At 32.6% G+C, this 17,457-nt stretch overlaps 2 protein-coding genes across 2 annotated transcripts in view; one reads left to right on the top strand and one right to left on the bottom strand.

The window, feature by feature from the left end:
- Positions 1-4,108: 4,108 nt before the first annotated feature.
- Positions 4,109-4,954, bottom strand: LOC119637435. The gene has a single exon (XM_038033454.1). It carries the CDS (start codon positions 4,952-4,954, stop codon positions 4,109-4,111), a length of 846 nt encoding a protein of 281 aa, XP_037889382.1.
- Positions 4,955-8,091: 3,137 nt separating this feature from the next.
- LOC119637460 (MICAL-like protein 1) overlaps positions 8,092-17,457 on the top strand; it is an 81,425-nt gene continuing 72,059 nt past the window's right edge. Inside the window, exon 1 of the mRNA XM_038033478.1 lies at positions 8,092-8,310. Within this exon, the coding sequence (XP_037889406.1) occupies positions 8,159-8,310 (152 nt within the window). The 5' untranslated portion in view covers positions 8,092-8,158. The remainder of the gene's footprint in view (positions 8,311-17,457) is intronic.

Raw genomic sequence — 17,457 nt, 5'->3', positions numbered from 1 at the left:
GCCATGCCATATCATCTGCCAGAGGAACTGAATTGAATGGATACGATTTGGATTTGATCAGCCTCGTTGCGGCTTTTTGATTAATAAAAGGACAAATTTATTAGATCGGTATTAACATCAATTATGACCCGATTGAACTGTTGAATCTATGAAGCGCTAAAGCGCTTAACTTGTTCACTCTTCTTCACAAAAATAAAAAGTCTGTGAACAGTCATAGTTACGTCTTTCATGCGATCTTCTTCCAAGCACTTTAATCGACTCGAATCAAGTATAAAATAGATGCAATAATTTTACTATTTCCAAAAAAAAAAAGAAAGAAAATCGAGTAAATAATAGGGAATATAAATTTTATAAGTAACAATTTACTTAAAAATTTTCGCTTTAATATAAGTGACACCTTTCCGTATTTCGCCACCTGTTTGAAAACAAAAGAACAAAAACAAAAAACAAAAATGCTTACAAAAGTGTTGTGCTTCATACTAAAACTGAAAAAATAAAAATTAAAAAAAAAAAAAAAAAAAACCAGTTTCTTCTCCACTATTATCTGCTATAACTACTATTTAAATAACCTGTAGTATAATGTGTCTAGATCTAACGATATTGTATATACGTATATAAACAACTACGCGTATCTATATTTACAATCTTTAAAACATTTTTACGACACAATACTTGCTATTGCTGTCTTTGGTGTTGTTGTGTATAGTTTTTCGCAGTTAACTTAACACCGATTACACGATTAGAATACTTTCTCCTCTCGATAGCAAAGATAAAGTCATCCAGTTAGCATCCCAACTAATACAATTTCTCTAGTTGGCCAAGGCAAGGGAGAGATAACAATCTGAAGGAGGGGATGGAATTTTCAAATTTTCTTCTTCAAACAATTTACATGCAAATTTTTATAGCTATCGCGCTGGAAGATTTTGTCAAACCTTTTGCAATACCGCGAAGGAAACTTTCGAGCATCAAGTTCTGAATCATGATTTAGTCATGTCTGTACAACAAAAACTGAAAAGAGGTTTATTTTTCGATTTTTTTTTTTTTTTTTTTTGGTGTTCATTACTCGTGAACTATATCAGGATAGGCGATAGAAATTTCCATTTTTATTTTACAAAAATGTAACAAGCCAGCCACACCCACGAAATTTTATAAAATATGGAAAATTATTTTTCTCCTTTTTTTTTCAAGTTCTTTTTAAGACGATGAACGGTGATGGCTATAAAAGATTCGGTTACAGCCGATTATGACTTTTTTTACTTATTTAATATAATTAGGCCCTTGAAAACTATTGAGAGTTCGGGAGACTCAAATCTACTTCAACATGGCTGGCATCATCAATTTTACTCCAGTCCAGTCCAGTATGTGTATAACCTACACGATCTTAGTTAATCTTAAAATGGTTGATACGAACAAGAAAAGGCAATGTTAGTAGAAGTTTTATGTGTCAGTGTACATGAGAAGGATCCATTTGAGAGAATGATTTTCAAAGATTCGGTAAAAAATAATAATTTTCGCATTAATATGCTAATTAGAGAGGCAGCCAAACAGTTAACGTTACGAGGACATATATCCTTCTCACTCGATTTATGCACATCGTACAGGGATTCTGAAATAATTTGTTAAGGATATGTACGCAGCGTAGATGTAATAATACAAACTTATAGTTCATATGAGTTTGCCTATCCGCAGTATATATAGGGTCATCCATTTTGTCGGTCGTTCTTGTCGAAAGTAGGCGTAAAGAAAACGCAATTCTGGTTGACATTTGAATCAAATTCCTTTTTGTGATACATTGTACAAACATAGTTGGAGAGCGTATAGAAAATGTTAAAAAACTGAACGCTGAAACAATGAACCAAGGATTACGTTACGTCTATGTGAAATGAAGCTTATATTTGGTTAAACGACTTGGTGGTAAGGAAAATACATCTAATGTGCGAATTCTGTCCGTGGTTTGTTGGCTGAAAATGCGATTTTCGAACATGAAAATGTCATAAATGGAGAACGCTTGAGGAATATGATAACTGATATGTTGCGACAGGGATGCCTTTAATTTGAAATAAAAGCAAAACCGCAGAATTTCTTTTATTTTTCTTTTATATTTGATTTATGCTGGCATCAACGGACTTGGACTTCTTGAAGAATTCGTCTATAGAATATCAGTTTTTACCTATTATTTGACGTAGATCTGCCCTTTTGCCAGAAATAGCACAAATAATCTAGGAAGATCGAAGTCATTGAGAGTTTATGGGGCATTGGAACAACATAATATACACACATAACCTAATTCCAACGAAAAAAAATCAATGGAATTATATTGCATGGGCTGTGTGATGAGCTAACATGAGTATTTTCGGACGTTACGTGGTCGTTGAACTTTGACCTCAATAAATTGATTTTCTACGGCATGTTGCATCACACCGTCCAAATCGAAATTGACTGACTTTTGATACGAAAGATCAGTTATCGCGTTCCTCTAGCGTTTTCCACTGACGCTCCATCCACACTTAGGCTGCATATTTAGTTTGTATTATTTTGTCTATCCCCTGTACAATGATGGTAGAGTTGATTTAATCGAAAACAAAGTTTAACAAACGAATTAAATTTTCTTTCCTTTTTTCATCTCTTTGGTTTTCTTTTGTTATTTTTCTTTTATTGTTAATATTAATGACGTGTTGAAGAAGGAAATTAGATTAAAAGATGTGAATATGCTTCCATTACTCTTTATACCTATTTGTCTCGTAATAAATATTAACATACAAAGAAAGCAATTGCTTTAATAGTATAGCTCCTCACAATGTGTGTATGAATTAGACGTGTTTAACAAATTAATGATTCTTAAGAAAGATGATAAATGGTAAAAATTTTTTCTTTGTTGTAATGTTTTTTTGTTAGGTTTTCTAAGCTTTTAAAAAGCATATAATTGAATATTTCTTTCTCAGGCATTCTTTCAATGCATAAAACCACAAAAACAAAAAGCATACAAAAGTTGCTTCACATTTCCCATCAGAGACAGGTTGTCACGTCGGTAGTAATGAGTCATTCTCCCTTTTTATTAAATTTTGCTTCGGTTTGTTTTGTTTTCGCTTTTTTTTTTTTTTTTTTGTCTTTTACTTCTCAGATTTATGAGATTGATTAGTTTCGATTTAAACCTGTTTATTGTTTTGCATGTGCATAAGTACATACGTACGTACGTAGGTAGGTACGTCCAAGTATAATACAAATGAGCTTAAAGTAAATTTAAAACGTTTCTCTATTATTGCAGTAGATTCAAGTGTCTCGTTTTATGACATGTGGTTATATGTACTTTTTGTTTTTCATTTTTTATTTCTTCTTAATAACTTAACGATAAACTTGCAGGGTTTCCTTAGGTAAATAAGTAAATAGAAATTATTATTTATTTATTTACTATTATTATTATTATTATTATTATTATTATTACTATTATTAGTTATTGCAGAGAAGGGAAAAATGTTTTTTTTAACACAAACATGGTGCAAAGGAAATTTAGTATGAAAACGTAAGAACTGATACGAACGTATTTAATAAAGTTTTGATAATATTTATCCCTAATAGAGAGTACTTATATAGGCAAAGATATCGATTGTAATTGTATTGGAGCAAATTACTCGATACTCGTTATTCATAGGTAACGAACGCATTCATATTGCAGTTGCTTCATTCGAGACGTAACAAGCTATATATATGTCTATGTATATATATATATATATCCAATATAATATATGTATGTAATATAAATATAAAATATAATATATATATATATATATATAAATATATATATGCACCTATCTCGGAATTCTTAATCAAGCAAATTTGCGACAAAAAGCTGAAACTTAGTATATATATCCTTAGATGATTATTATATATTAGTGAAATGCCGAATAAGTTCAAAGAGAAAATGGGTTAACAAGTACCCATATATCTAAGAATGATTGTACCAAGTTTCTGGCTCATTGCGCAAAAATAAATTAAAACAAAAGAAAATGAATGAAAATGATATCCAAGTTATATAACAATACACGATTGCAGGAGAGTTTTGCCTTCTTGCTTCCGCGCACGTTAAAAGAGTTTTTGTTAATAGCGGGTATCAAAAGATTCGACTCCAATCAAATATTTCTGACGAAAGGCATGAGTAAATCATCTCGCTAAAAGTTCGACCTTCAAGAGTGCAGGCTTCGGTGCTGCTATCCTCTATACTACGTTTTTGATTTGGAGCAGTGTGTAAGGTTTTACCCTCATTGAACACACTTGGTATTAAAGTCCTGCTGGAGTCACCTTGAAGAGTTTGTTGCAGAGCAATGTCATCCTTCTTGCGACGTTTTGGAATTTTGGCAAAACAATTGCTAGAAGCGCTGCTGGTATAATTAACGCGTTCCTGCATTCTCTCTTCGCCACCTTCCATTGCGTAAATCTCTTTGCGTAAATTATTTATAAGTATCCGTTGCATATTTAATCGCGATATTCTATTGCCGTAGTTGAGACGTCTCATTAAATTCGCTTTACTCTGACGATCACGCATATCTAATTGCGATTTCCTTGAGCTCATATTCAATTTAAAGCGTTTATTCGGCGCAACATTTTCCATGTTTTCATTATTCATTAAATGATTTGTTGCGGTGGTAGTCAACTTTGTTTGAATTGTTTCGCTTTTATGGGGATAACTTTTTTTAAATTCTAAGATATTCTTATGCGTTCTTAATGCGGTGCCCCGAAATAATGATAGGTCACTTTTCGCATCCTTGATCTTTATTAGATGACGTTTTTTTAATATATTTCCTTTGATTTCTTCAATTTCATTGAACAAGTGTTTCAAACGAGCTTCGCGCATCTTCAATTCAAGAGCGTGATCATCAAAATCCTTGATGCGATCGTATTCCTTTTTCAGGTTATGCAATTTTCCGGTCTTCATGACTGTTGATTTGTTTTGCCACATAGTTACTGCACAAAATTTTACTTGCTTTCTTTTCCAAAATGGTAGGGTCAAACGCTTGACCTTGAACAGTTTTTTTTACCGAAAACTTTTAGTTTATTTACGATATTGGAATTTACTTAAATAATTTTGCAAAAAAGTGTATGCAGTGGCAGAAAAAGAAAAAAAAATAAAATAAAATAAAAAACAAAAATACTAAGACATTAAATAAAATTTCCTGCCAAAATTTTCACATTAAGACTTTGTAAAAAAAAGTTGAAACTTCCAAATTTTCCGTGACAAAATTTGATAAAATAATTTATTAAGAGAAGTGAACACAACTGCCGCCTGAGAAGTAATAAGCAATCGCATTTGAAAAATCATAAAATTTTTTTGACGTTACATTCTGTACCTTCCAAATTTTACATCTATATATATATATAAAAGTTCGTCAATAGGTAACATTATCGTGAGCTAAAGAGTTACATTTAAGCTCTTCCGTGTATAACAAACCTATGACTGAAAATGTATAAAAATACATATAAAATTAGTAACGGTTAATATCGAACGAATGTATGCAACAGAGGCACTCTTTTGAATTTCGTTTACACTAGATAAGAAATCTGAAGTTGACGAAGACGTAATAGATAAGCGACGGGATAGAGATTTTATATGCAGTTTTTTCTAATCGAAATTATTTTAGAAATATTTAGAATATTTCGCTAATTGAGAATTTAAAACTTGGCCGACGTAGAGTTTTTTTCTATTAAGATTTTAGAGAATCCCAATGTTAGACTTACAGACAAAATAAGTTGCAAATTTTTGGCTGTTTGCGTCATGACTAGAGATTATGTTGAAGATTGATTTATGGCCGTCGTTCACGAACATAAATGTACTATTAGAATGATCGTAAGATTTCCAATAACGTACTATACGTGAGTAAATTGGTTTGGGCTCGTTTTACGGTTATGATGCTTGAACACCATAGGAACTCTAAAGCATTATATGTTTCGCATTTAAAACATGCTTGACCGGAGAGCTTGACCAGAGAGACAAGATTAGTCATCTTAGAAGCACCATATTTTTTGTATACGGCTTCTTTATAATCTAATTATCTTTAGAGTATATCCTTAGTGTGATTGAGTGCCCGTTACCGGAACCGAGAATTTTTGTTCTCGCACCTGCAAGAACACTAGTCGCTTTCAAAATTCAAGTAATGGTTGCCAGTTTAAAAAATGCGTACACCTTTGCAATGTACAAGATTCTAAGTCATTTACTTATTGCTTACCCTACACCATTTGCGGTACAATGGCTTATTAAGTTTGTGCGGACGTATGTAAAACCCAGAAGCACTCGACATAAAACCAGCATCTTATTCAATTCAGAAAGTAATTCTGAATTTATCTTAACCTGTCTGTCCGTCTTCTTTCATTTTCTTTACTAGTGCTCAACCAACAGATCGCAAATTTTTAAGATACATTAATGTTTTTTGGCGCTAGGCCGAACGCTATTCCAAATGCTTTCAAATGGACCACTTTTTCGATTAGTTCCCATACAACCTCTCACTTTGAAAAGGCATTTTGTCAATCAACGGCGTGTTAAGCGAAATGGTGTAGGGCATATAATGGCCCGCTATAGTCTTTTTATTTGCGTTCCTGCTTTTTGTTCGCACAAAAATTAAAATACAAACCGGGAACTTCGATAAAGCCTGCATACGTGCGATATTTGCTTAGAACTGCGCATTCAAAATAGATACTCATTTCAAATTCGATACAAATTTTCGAATAAAAAATCTAAGAATTGAGGGTAAAAAAAAAAAAAAAACGCTCCCATAAGTAAGAAAATGTCGCTTATAACTTACGGATGATCTTGAAAAAATATTTATATATAAATTTTTCCAAAGACAATGGGAGTCATTAGTCATTTTTTTCGACCAACTACGTGTACAGTTCGCAACGCATACCAATCAATTGCTTTAGGCGTTAGCCGTTTGTATTATCCAGTTCTTAAAATCAATATTTTTGAAAGAGAAAAACAAAATTATCAAAAAAATTAATTTTGGTAGCGTTTATTGCACTTACGATATCATAAAGAAAGAAAATTAAATACACATACAAGTATTTATTTTTGTGTACATTTTTTTTTTTTTTTTTATGAAGCACTCTTCTCATTTCTATTAAATAATTTTTTTTATATTATTTTCAATGATTAAATAGTGCTTTTTGTATTTTATTTACTCCTTTCCCACTTGTTGTTTAGCCTTCGATCGCCAGTCGCCTACTCGACTTTTCATGCTATTGTTGTGCTTAGGAGCATTGAAGATTCGTCTTATATATAATATATAGACGATATATATTTTTCTTCTTTATTTTTGTTAAAAATCTTGAAAATATGTCTCTAATATTTTTCAAAGAGTTTTTATACCCATCATTGAAGGATGCTGGAATATTTATTTTTTCAAAATGCGGGAAATATCTGAGGCTGGATAGGGTGTACGTAAATATACAAGCTTTATCAACTTTAAATTTTCAATCAATCTGAGCACGTCTGTCTGTCTGTCTTCACATCGGTGTAATGTCTACCAGCGACAAGGTACAATGTACGCTTCAAATTGGACAAACACATTAATAGTTCGTTAGTACAGTTTGGTCTTGAAGATGGGGCAAATCAGTCAATGAATACAGCTACAATGCTGTATAAACCGAAACTCTGCGAACTCCTCTGCTTTTTGGATTTTTCGCTCATTACTCATAAAGTGCAAGAGACACACGATGAAAACTTCGGGAGTTTTCTCGCTTTGTCTCCTTTAAGATAAAGGCTGTGAATCTAAAATATCCGTCAGGCAGGTGAATACAATTTTGTTATCTCTTTGTGGTTAATATCGATAAATTTCTCCAAGACAATGAGGCACAATTTTACATTTGCACACAACCTTATCTTCATTTCACATTTTACACCGAATAATGATATTGAAATATTTCTGTTTAATTAAAATGTTGCGAATCGGCCTGATACTCAATTCGGATTTCACGCCGTAGGCACAAGCTAGTAAGAATTGCTTTTGATTAATTTAATGCTATTGCTTATATCCATTTTTTTTTTTTTTTCATTGCAGCTAAATTTATCAAAACTCTGGTGCTATATATATATATATATATATATATATATATACATATATATATACAGATAATACATCTTAATATTGAAACTTTTTTTAAACGAAAAATAATGGCTGAGCGTCGTGGTACAAAAGCTTTAGAATTATGGTGCCGTCGCATGACAGAAGGGTATCCTGGTGTTAAAATTGATAATATGACAACATCGTGGCGTGATGGTTTAGCATTTTGTGCCATGATCCATCACTTTCGACCAGATCTAATGTAAGTAATAAATTAATTTTTTTAAGAATTAAATCTACATAAGAATACACAAGAAAAGCTATAACCTAAGAGTATGAGCCGTTTGATTTTCTCTTTCTTCTTCTTTGCCTTTCCAAAGCCATCGACCCGAACTATCGATTCTCAATATCGTTCCCTTAATCTAAGCAAATTTATGCAATTGTATTAAAAACTAATAATAATAAATTATAGGAGAGAAAAGTAAAAAAAGAACGACAAACGACAAAATAAATAAATAAATTAAGCTTCGCCCTCAATAACATAATTTACAAATTGTAAACCGTACCAAAAAGCTTTACTAAAAGGTCAAAGTCACAAAAACAACCAACAATATCATGTCTCGTATATACGGTATAATGTGGTTTTATTTGACTCAAAGTGTCACTATTCAAAGTGAACATGTGGAACATGTGGGGTGTTTCGTGTATTTGTCGATTTCTAATATATGTAAAACTGTATTCATTGTTTATGTCTTGGCGGTCATAAAACAATTTTAAGCTAAAATGCAATTTGTCTTTATTTCGCTACAACTTTAGTAAACAATGTAACGGACAGGGTATGATTTGGTTTCGAATTTTGAAAATTGCAATTTGAATAACCACAAAAACAAAAAGCACAAAAAAATGGTTATGGATGGTACTTACGGATGGAAAGAGACGAAGAGTTTCAAGAATCAAACTCCTATCTATCGCAGTCAATTTTCGAAAAAAAAAATCTCGCATTTTAAGGCTGTTCCAAAAAAAATCCATATTTGGGTATCGTCACACGAATCAAGCCAAAAATATCTCATCTGTTAAAATGCACGTTAATTTGTAAAAGAAGAATCTCTGTTAGAAACAGCGCGGAGGATAAGGTGTTCCAGGTTACAACTGCAAACATTTTCTGTGCAGGTTTTCTTTCTTAAGGCATCGAATTTGTTCATGCGGGAAAATCCATCATATCATGACTTTTTTGTTGCTTAGTACAGATGGATGGATGTCTATTCGAAGCCTGAAAGAACTATGGTATATAAGCTTTGCACAATCGCGTATAGCTTCAAGACGGTATTTTTAAATGGCCACCAGATCTGTCTTACAAAACGGGCTGATTTAATATGAACTCCCAACAGATTGCTTCGTATCGTTTCGACCACATCAAACCTTATTCTTATTTGCCTTTTGTCTTTACCTTAAAAAGAAATCGCGACCACTTATTTCTTTCTTGCTTAAGCAACACCCTTTTGGCATAAAAAACAGTTACATCAACTTAATTTAAATTATTTGAGGAGAATAATGCAATACAGAATGAATCATGGTAGATTATCCGGGAAAGACGCGAACGAATACATAAGTCTATCCGCCTGTTTTTGGCAAAACTCAAATCTGAAAATATCCAATATAAAAAACTGAAAACTTAAATGAATATTGAAAATTATCAGGATTCGCTCAGGAACATGCTGCCAACAGCAAGGAAAAGCAAGGCGAAAGATCATCGTTAAGAAATTTAGTTGAAGTTTTTACTAAAGCCCCGATATAAAGTCAATTAAAAATCAAAATTTTGCTTAACTATGATTATTTTACATTTGTGAGAAATTTTATTGTTAATAAGATTGCTATAATAAATTGAAAAGTTATAGGCAAGCAATGCCGTATGTTATATGCCCTACACAACCTAGCGATGACTATTTAAGATACCACGGACTAGATTAGAGAGGTGATAGAAACGGAAAATGATCCGATCCAATGATTTTCAACAGGTTTTTCGGGTAAGCTTACGGAATTGAAAGAAATGCCTCTAGGTTCTTTAAGCGGATAAGTGGATAGCGCATAAAGTTGCAAAAAATTTAACATTATATGTAGTAGTAAATTGGGGAATTTTTGCTTATTATACAAAGATACTGAAAAAGATGAAAAAAAAACTTTCCTCAATGCATTTATTTAACCTAGTTTAGAGAAAATAAAAAATCAAACGAAACATAATTTCAAAATTAAAAAAAAAAGGAGAATTGCGTTAATAACTTTAATAACGTAATATTTGGTAATAAAGAAAGAAAAAAAAAAAAATAGTGAAAACATTATAGTCGAGGTAGGCCAGCTTTGAAATGCCCTACACCACATTGTCTCACACAATTCTTATTGTCGCTATAGAACACAAAAACTTTAGCCTGTTTTTTTAATGAACTTATTATTATGACACTGTATATAAAAAGTTACACACCTTAACACATAAAGCCTTACTTTTCGTGAGAATGGTTGTTGGCAAGCTGTTCAAAAATTGAGGTACGTGTTCAAAAATCACAACAGTTAATTTTTATAGGTCAAATTTCATCATAACATAATAAAACTTAGACTTTTCTGTTCTAGAAAACAAGAAAATTTCGTGAAAATTCTTGTATAGGGTAAGATACAAAAATAGCCGCACATGGTTCAAATTTTGTAGAGCTAATTTTTATATTAAATTGCTTTTATGAATTAAATTTCATTATAACCTCTTAATATTTAGACTCTTTTGGCCGAGATGAATCAAATATGGCACAGTTAATATCTTATTTTAAATTACCATTACAATCTGATTTTTATCAAAAGTATTGAAAATTTGACTTCTTTGTCGTATGAACTTGATCAGCTTTCGTTAAATAAGAGGTGGTTTAAAAGTAGCCCCAGCCGCTCCAAAGTTTTCATACTAATTTAGAATGTCGAAATACTGCTACTCAGCCACTTTTACGGAGAAATTTTTAAAATTTCAGTTTTTTAAAAGGTCTTTATATGCGGAGTGGCCGAAAAGGTGGCTCAATCCAAATCATTTTCGATAGCGTTCGTCCTTGGGACAAAGCGCGGTAGTATATCAAATTTTATCCAAAGCTTAAACACAAATTGACATTGACAGACGGACAAACAGGCTTATATCGATTCAGAAAATGATGCTGCAGCGGTTGGTATAATAATAGGTGGGTCTATTTTAAACAATGCTGCGTGTTACATACCCTGTACGACAAGTGGCGTAAGATATAACAAGTTAACAAGTTATATCAGCTTTAAGACGAACTTTAAGTATTCTTTTGTTACATAAAAAATTCCAATTTTCTGTTGACTAAAAACGCATCACTGGACAAATCGGAATGCTTATATACATACATACCAGACCCGACCTTCGCCCCCACCTATGTGGCCTAGTAGGTAAGGACAACAATTACCAAGTCCGCTGGTTCAAATCTCAACTGTGGTAGAGTTGCCTTTAACCATAGCTATAAGGAGTACTCACTCGCTAAAGGCATAACACTTGACGATTGGACCCAAGTCCACTAGGCAGCAGCCACCATTTTCCTATTTATTTTTCTTTTGGCTCTGTTTTTTCTAGCAGTCACCATGCTGCACGAATAGACGACATCCCCTGAGCGACCGGTCATATTAAAAAAAAATTATAAATATCGCTCTCAAATTTTCATCCTATTTGTAAACTACTCATTAAAATATTTTTACATTTTCCTACTTTTTTGACGTAGACTTTTTGGTCGCAAGTCAATGCCGACTATCAAATCGATCTTAAACCTGTCTTAGGAAATTTCACAACAGCCAGGGAAGAAGACATAATTCACAGTCTCATGAATGTCATTTTATTGTGCCCATAACAAGATAGTGATAATAACAAGATAATCTTCTCCTTTGATTTGGGCGTAAAAAAAGGCAAAAGTGTAGCCCCTCATTTGAATTAATTAAACTCGCCCCGATGTAGCACTTGGAGAGAGATATGCCGAGTTTTCCTATTTCACTTATATCGCTGTCACAAAGAGATTAATAAACTGAGTACGTATTCCGTAGTCGGATACGTATGGTATAAAAAATAGAATATATTTTCATGAATTACGGTTAGACCAGTTTTTTATCCATTGTCTCACATGTTCGTTTAGAAAATGTTTAGAAAACTGAATTGATATAACAGCAACTAATATAACAAGAAAGGGAGAGAGAATGAGTGGTTTTTGTTGGTTGAAGTCGAATAGCGTGATAGCCGTTTTATAGATTTCTACTTTCTATAAAAACCTATACGCACAGCAACCTATGACAGGTGACACATAGAATCTAAAGGGTATCTATTTCTCTATAGCCTCCAATTTGTTGTGCTGTTGTTACGTCCGCACCAACATATCGATCTATGAATTTACTTCTGTATGCAAAATTTTTCGCTGTTATAGCCTACGGGGGATATTAAGTTAGTGCAGACGTATGTAGCACTCAGAAAAGCTTAAGACAGACTCACCTCTTATTATAACGATCGATTCAGAATCATAGTCTGACTTGACCTAAGCCTGTCTGTAATTTTTTAGATATTTTGATGAAATTTAGTAAAGTGACGTGTTTTGACCCAAGGACGAACGATATTGAAAGTGGTTCAGTCATTCCGCCCTATTCTGAAAAGTATTTATATGGAAAAGAATTGCAATTTTCAAAATTGCTCGGCAAAAATGGCTATATAGTAGTATTTCGGCGTACTAAATTAGTATGAAAACTTTGAATCGGCTGAGGCAACTTTTGAATCCCCTCTCATATAAGGAACACTAAAGTTTATAATTTTCGATGCTTCATGATAAAAATTATATCATAATAGTAATTTAACATAAAAAAATTAATTGTTTCAAATTTGGACCATCTCGGCCTATTTTTCGGATTCCACCTTAATAAGGATTTTCACGAAAATTGATCATTTGTAGAGCAGAAAAGTTTAAGTTTTTATATGTACTGATGGAAATTGACGCACCATAGTAATGTCATGCGAAAATAAGAATTGGGTTAGACAATGGTATTTTAATGGGTATTTAATGGTCGGCTCTGCCCGTTGTTGTTGTTCTTACTTGTTATCTTTGCAAGCCTTACCAGATACTACATGACTATTGATTGACGCTTGATCAAGATCCTGCTCTGTACTGTCTAAGATTCGATATCAGCTCCTCCTTTTAAAAAACAAATTTTTTTATTTCCTTCTACACAAAAATATCTAGAGAACCAGTTTCAATACTTATCTTGGAGATCATGTGCGTGGTTGAAATCATTTTTAAAAAATGGCACGTACCAAATAACAAATTTAATACGCTCAACTTTCGATGCACTATTTTTTTTTTGCTTTGCTTGAATTATTGCGCATTCAGCTACAAATTAGTATTGAGTTTTTAGCATTTCAGCAAAAGTAAGAAAAAAATTGAAGTCATAAAAGCTTAAAACGCTTTTAATTAAGTTTTATAGAAAATTTATTTACAATATTTCGACCTAAATTTAACTCATATGATAAATCACATCTTTTCTACCCACCCCTGCAAAATGGTAGTATACTCACTTTGTCGTAATGCTTGCAACATTCAAAAGGAAACGTCAGAGAATATAAAAAGTGACGTTTTGAATCGATTGCCGATTGTGGATGTCTGTCCATTTGCGCGTCTAAGTGGTTTGAGTTGGTAGCGCTCTCGTGGTCGCAAAAGTCAATATATGTCTTCAAATTTAGTGGAAACATTGAATGTCATTGCGCCCAAAATTATCATTGGAAATGGGCCAAATTGATCAAAGCACACACTCACAGTAAAACATAAACCGAACGCAAATCTGTGTCTTTAAGCAAACATCTTTGGCCTTATGTTCATTATCCGTAAATTATGAAAAATACAAGACTGAAATTTTCTACATTTACCTTATGCAGGACCTTACTGTTCATATTTGAAAATGAAAAAAATTGGTCACGCCCATACAATGTTGTATTAGTTTATATTTTAATTTTTTTTTGTTTGTCACTCTTGAGGTGAACAAGACAAAATGTGGAAAATTATTCCGCATATTCTTCACGTGAAGATATATTGTCCCACAATGCGGCGGATGAGTTTTCTCTTAGCAATGCAAGTAATTGGGTACCAAATAAAAGCACTTGGAGAGTACAATAAAACAAGCCAAGTACGTTAATTCTAAATTACATACGATGGGCGTGACGTCGTAGATAATTAATCTTTTCCTTAACAATCTCATCGATATGGATATCAAATAAGAGCATTTAGAGAGTAGAATGCCATAAGCCATGTGTGTTAATTATAATTTAATACAGCGCAAGTAATAGATAATTACAAATAAATTTATTAAGGGTCATCATCGTTTTTCTCGAAAATGGGTATATATGTAAATAACAAGGAATTATTATTATTCTAATTAAACACTGTTAGTAATTCGCCTGGACTACTTAATACTAATCTGCCAATAATAATATATAATACTAACATACCCTTAGCGTTGTAAATGAATAGTGCTGGGTATACAAGATACGACCCCAACCGAATATAATTTTCTTATTCGTTTCGAATTGACATTTTTAAATATGCAGACGTGAGAACATTTCATTTTTCGAACTTTAAAATTAGGTAATGCAGCCCACAACTATCTGAAGTATGTTTATCAGTAGTATTATGATGTGATTGCCTCTAAATAGATAACGAATTCAGTGAGTTTAGTACATTTGTTTTCTTTTGTATTAGTTTAAATTAAATGAAAAGTAACTGCGCATCAACGAGACATCAGCCTGGAGAGTGCTTAAGTTTGATCGATTTGAAATTAAGCGAAACGTTTCTGTTAAACTTAACACTTATAGAGGATTTAATTATACTTTTTTACTTGAGTGCACACGTCAACTAGTCTTTCGCTTATCGAGCGCTTAATGATTTTGTTTGCAAGTAGATTAACTTGAACTATGCCTCAGGATCGGCAGTGTTCACTCATAGGAACCTTTGCTTTGTTGTAACATTTTTATTATATAACCATACACCGTTTGTTGTATGTATGTATATTGAGTGCATGCGGACAACGAATTTATGATATGGAAACATCATTTTTTATACCGACCGGTTTAGAGTCATTTTCTGAATCGATATAGATTACTCTGTTTCTGTACTCGTGTGTCTTTATATTCAATCTGCAGCCCGCAATTTTTTATATATAATGGTTTAACGAAATTCGGTACATTGACATGCTTTGGTCCTAGGAGGAACGGTATTCAAGGTGCTTCGGTACGGACCACTTTTTCGAGCACTGATCTCATAATGCCTTACCGGGAAAAAAAAACTGGAATTTTTAAAGTCTCTCGACGAAAATCACCAAGTAACAATATTAGGTCATTTTAAATTTATGTGAACAATTTAAATCGGACGGAGTAATACTTCTGATACGTGCAACTCTATTGCTATAAAAACTAAATTTTCATATGATGGAAGGGCCTAACTTTCAACGTTTTGAAGTAGCAATCGATCCGTAAGAGTAATGAGACACAAAACTTAATTGTATTCGATTTTGACCGCTTGGATTATGGGAAAACACACTCTGGTTTGTTATTGAATAAAAATCAAATGAAAATCTTTTATTACAATTACAAAGGACGTTCCAAATTAATAGCTAACGAACCGAATGACGTGGTGCGTCTTTCAGATGTTAATTACAATTTTAACGACCTAAACAAAAAATGTTCATATTGAAAGTATAAACATTTCTCCTAATGTTTTAAACACGCAGTGTTTTTATATTTCTCGACATCGAGAATTAGCGTGCCCGTCGCTCTTTCATATGCGACCTTGAATAGTTACACTCGGTTTCAAATTAACCCACTAATAAATCTCCTACACCACTTCGCTCAATACAGTTATTGATATAAAAACTATTCAAAACGAGGCCTTACATTGGGAGTAGTCAAAAAAGTTATCCGATCTGAGTATCTCGAAAATTGTGATCTGCAGGCTGAACACAAGAAAACAAGGCGGACCGGTAGACAAGCGATCGGTTTATACCGATATATAAATAATAAAAATTTGGTCCATCTTAAGTCCCTTTCGGGCGTTGCGTACATTCGCACAGACTTAATATATCGTTGTAAAACAAATGGCATGGCATATAAAAAGTTGGCCAACGGTTTTTGAGAAGCGTTGCGAAGAATAATTTCAAAGAATCGGTTAACGAACTTTCTTTCGAGCTCTTGAATGCCCGTAACATAGAATCTGCGCCGATATTAATAAAATTTAAAAATATTTGAATACCACACAATGATTCTACTTTTTAAGCTAATAGCCAGCGAACCCAATGACAAAAGTTAGCGCTAGTAAGTATGATGCCTGAAAAATAGGGAAAAGTCGTACCTAGCAATGCACAATATTTTGAATAAAATATATTGTATCAATTTCTCTCAATAAAGTTTCAAAATTGCAAAGAAAAAAACCTCAGAACTTGTTTGTGCACACAATAACAAGAAGGAGTTGTTCGTGGTCACTTTAAGCTTTTAAGATGGAAATTGTCGCTTGTAATTTGATGAAGCGGATGGAAAAAGTTTGTTGATTTCTTTACGTTAAAGTTATGTAATCAATCTAATTTACCTGTTTAATGGATATAAAAATGAATACACATATATTTTCAAATCAACACCCGATTTTAAATGGGGTACTTTAAATTTATTCGCAAGCAATCGCGTGATCGTTGCTAAGCGAAGTCGGATCCATCTTCGGAAATAAATGCGATTTTTGAATTGGCGAAAATTTTTAAGTAAATAATAATAAAAGCAATAATGTATAACGAAATGCTCTTAATTTGGCTAACGTGAGCTCATATTCGGTAATGGAAAGGATCGATTGCTTCCATCAGTGTCTTTATTGGCGTATATTGTAAAATAAAACATTTTGGGGCTATCCTATCGTGACGAAAATACAAATCGAAGTTTTCTCGTTCCTTTACTTACTTATTCGTTTCGAAGACTTTTAGCGAACGGTTCTGCGTCCTTTCGATCCGCTCAAGATTTTGCTTAAAACATCTTAGGTCCACCTTTCTCTATCATGATCAATAAGTTGTGAATTACTATTATCTCATCTGCGATAAGACCCTAACAAAACCTTCAAATTAGTATCGACTACGATATATATATAAAGCCGATAGCCTTAGATGCTAATGCTTTTAAGAGTTTAGTCTTAGAATTTATTTCTCTGGCGAAATTTATAATAATAATAATAATAATAATAATACGATATATAATGAAAAGCGATAATATGGATGAAAATTTTTTAAATTTTTTCGGGACCGTTTTGGTACTTTAGCTATTAGTAGCTTGATATGTTGATTTTTGCTTATTTTTAAGTTTTCACAAAAGACA

Source organism: Glossina fuscipes, unplaced genomic scaffold (genome assembly GCF_014805625.2).
Source record: "Glossina fuscipes isolate IAEA_lab_2018 unplaced genomic scaffold, Yale_Gfus_2 59, whole genome shotgun sequence".
Taxonomy (NCBI): domain Eukaryota; kingdom Metazoa; phylum Arthropoda; class Insecta; order Diptera; family Glossinidae; genus Glossina; species Glossina fuscipes.
The sequence above is the reverse complement of the archived record's forward strand: the minus strand, read 5'-3'. Positions and strand labels throughout refer to the sequence as shown.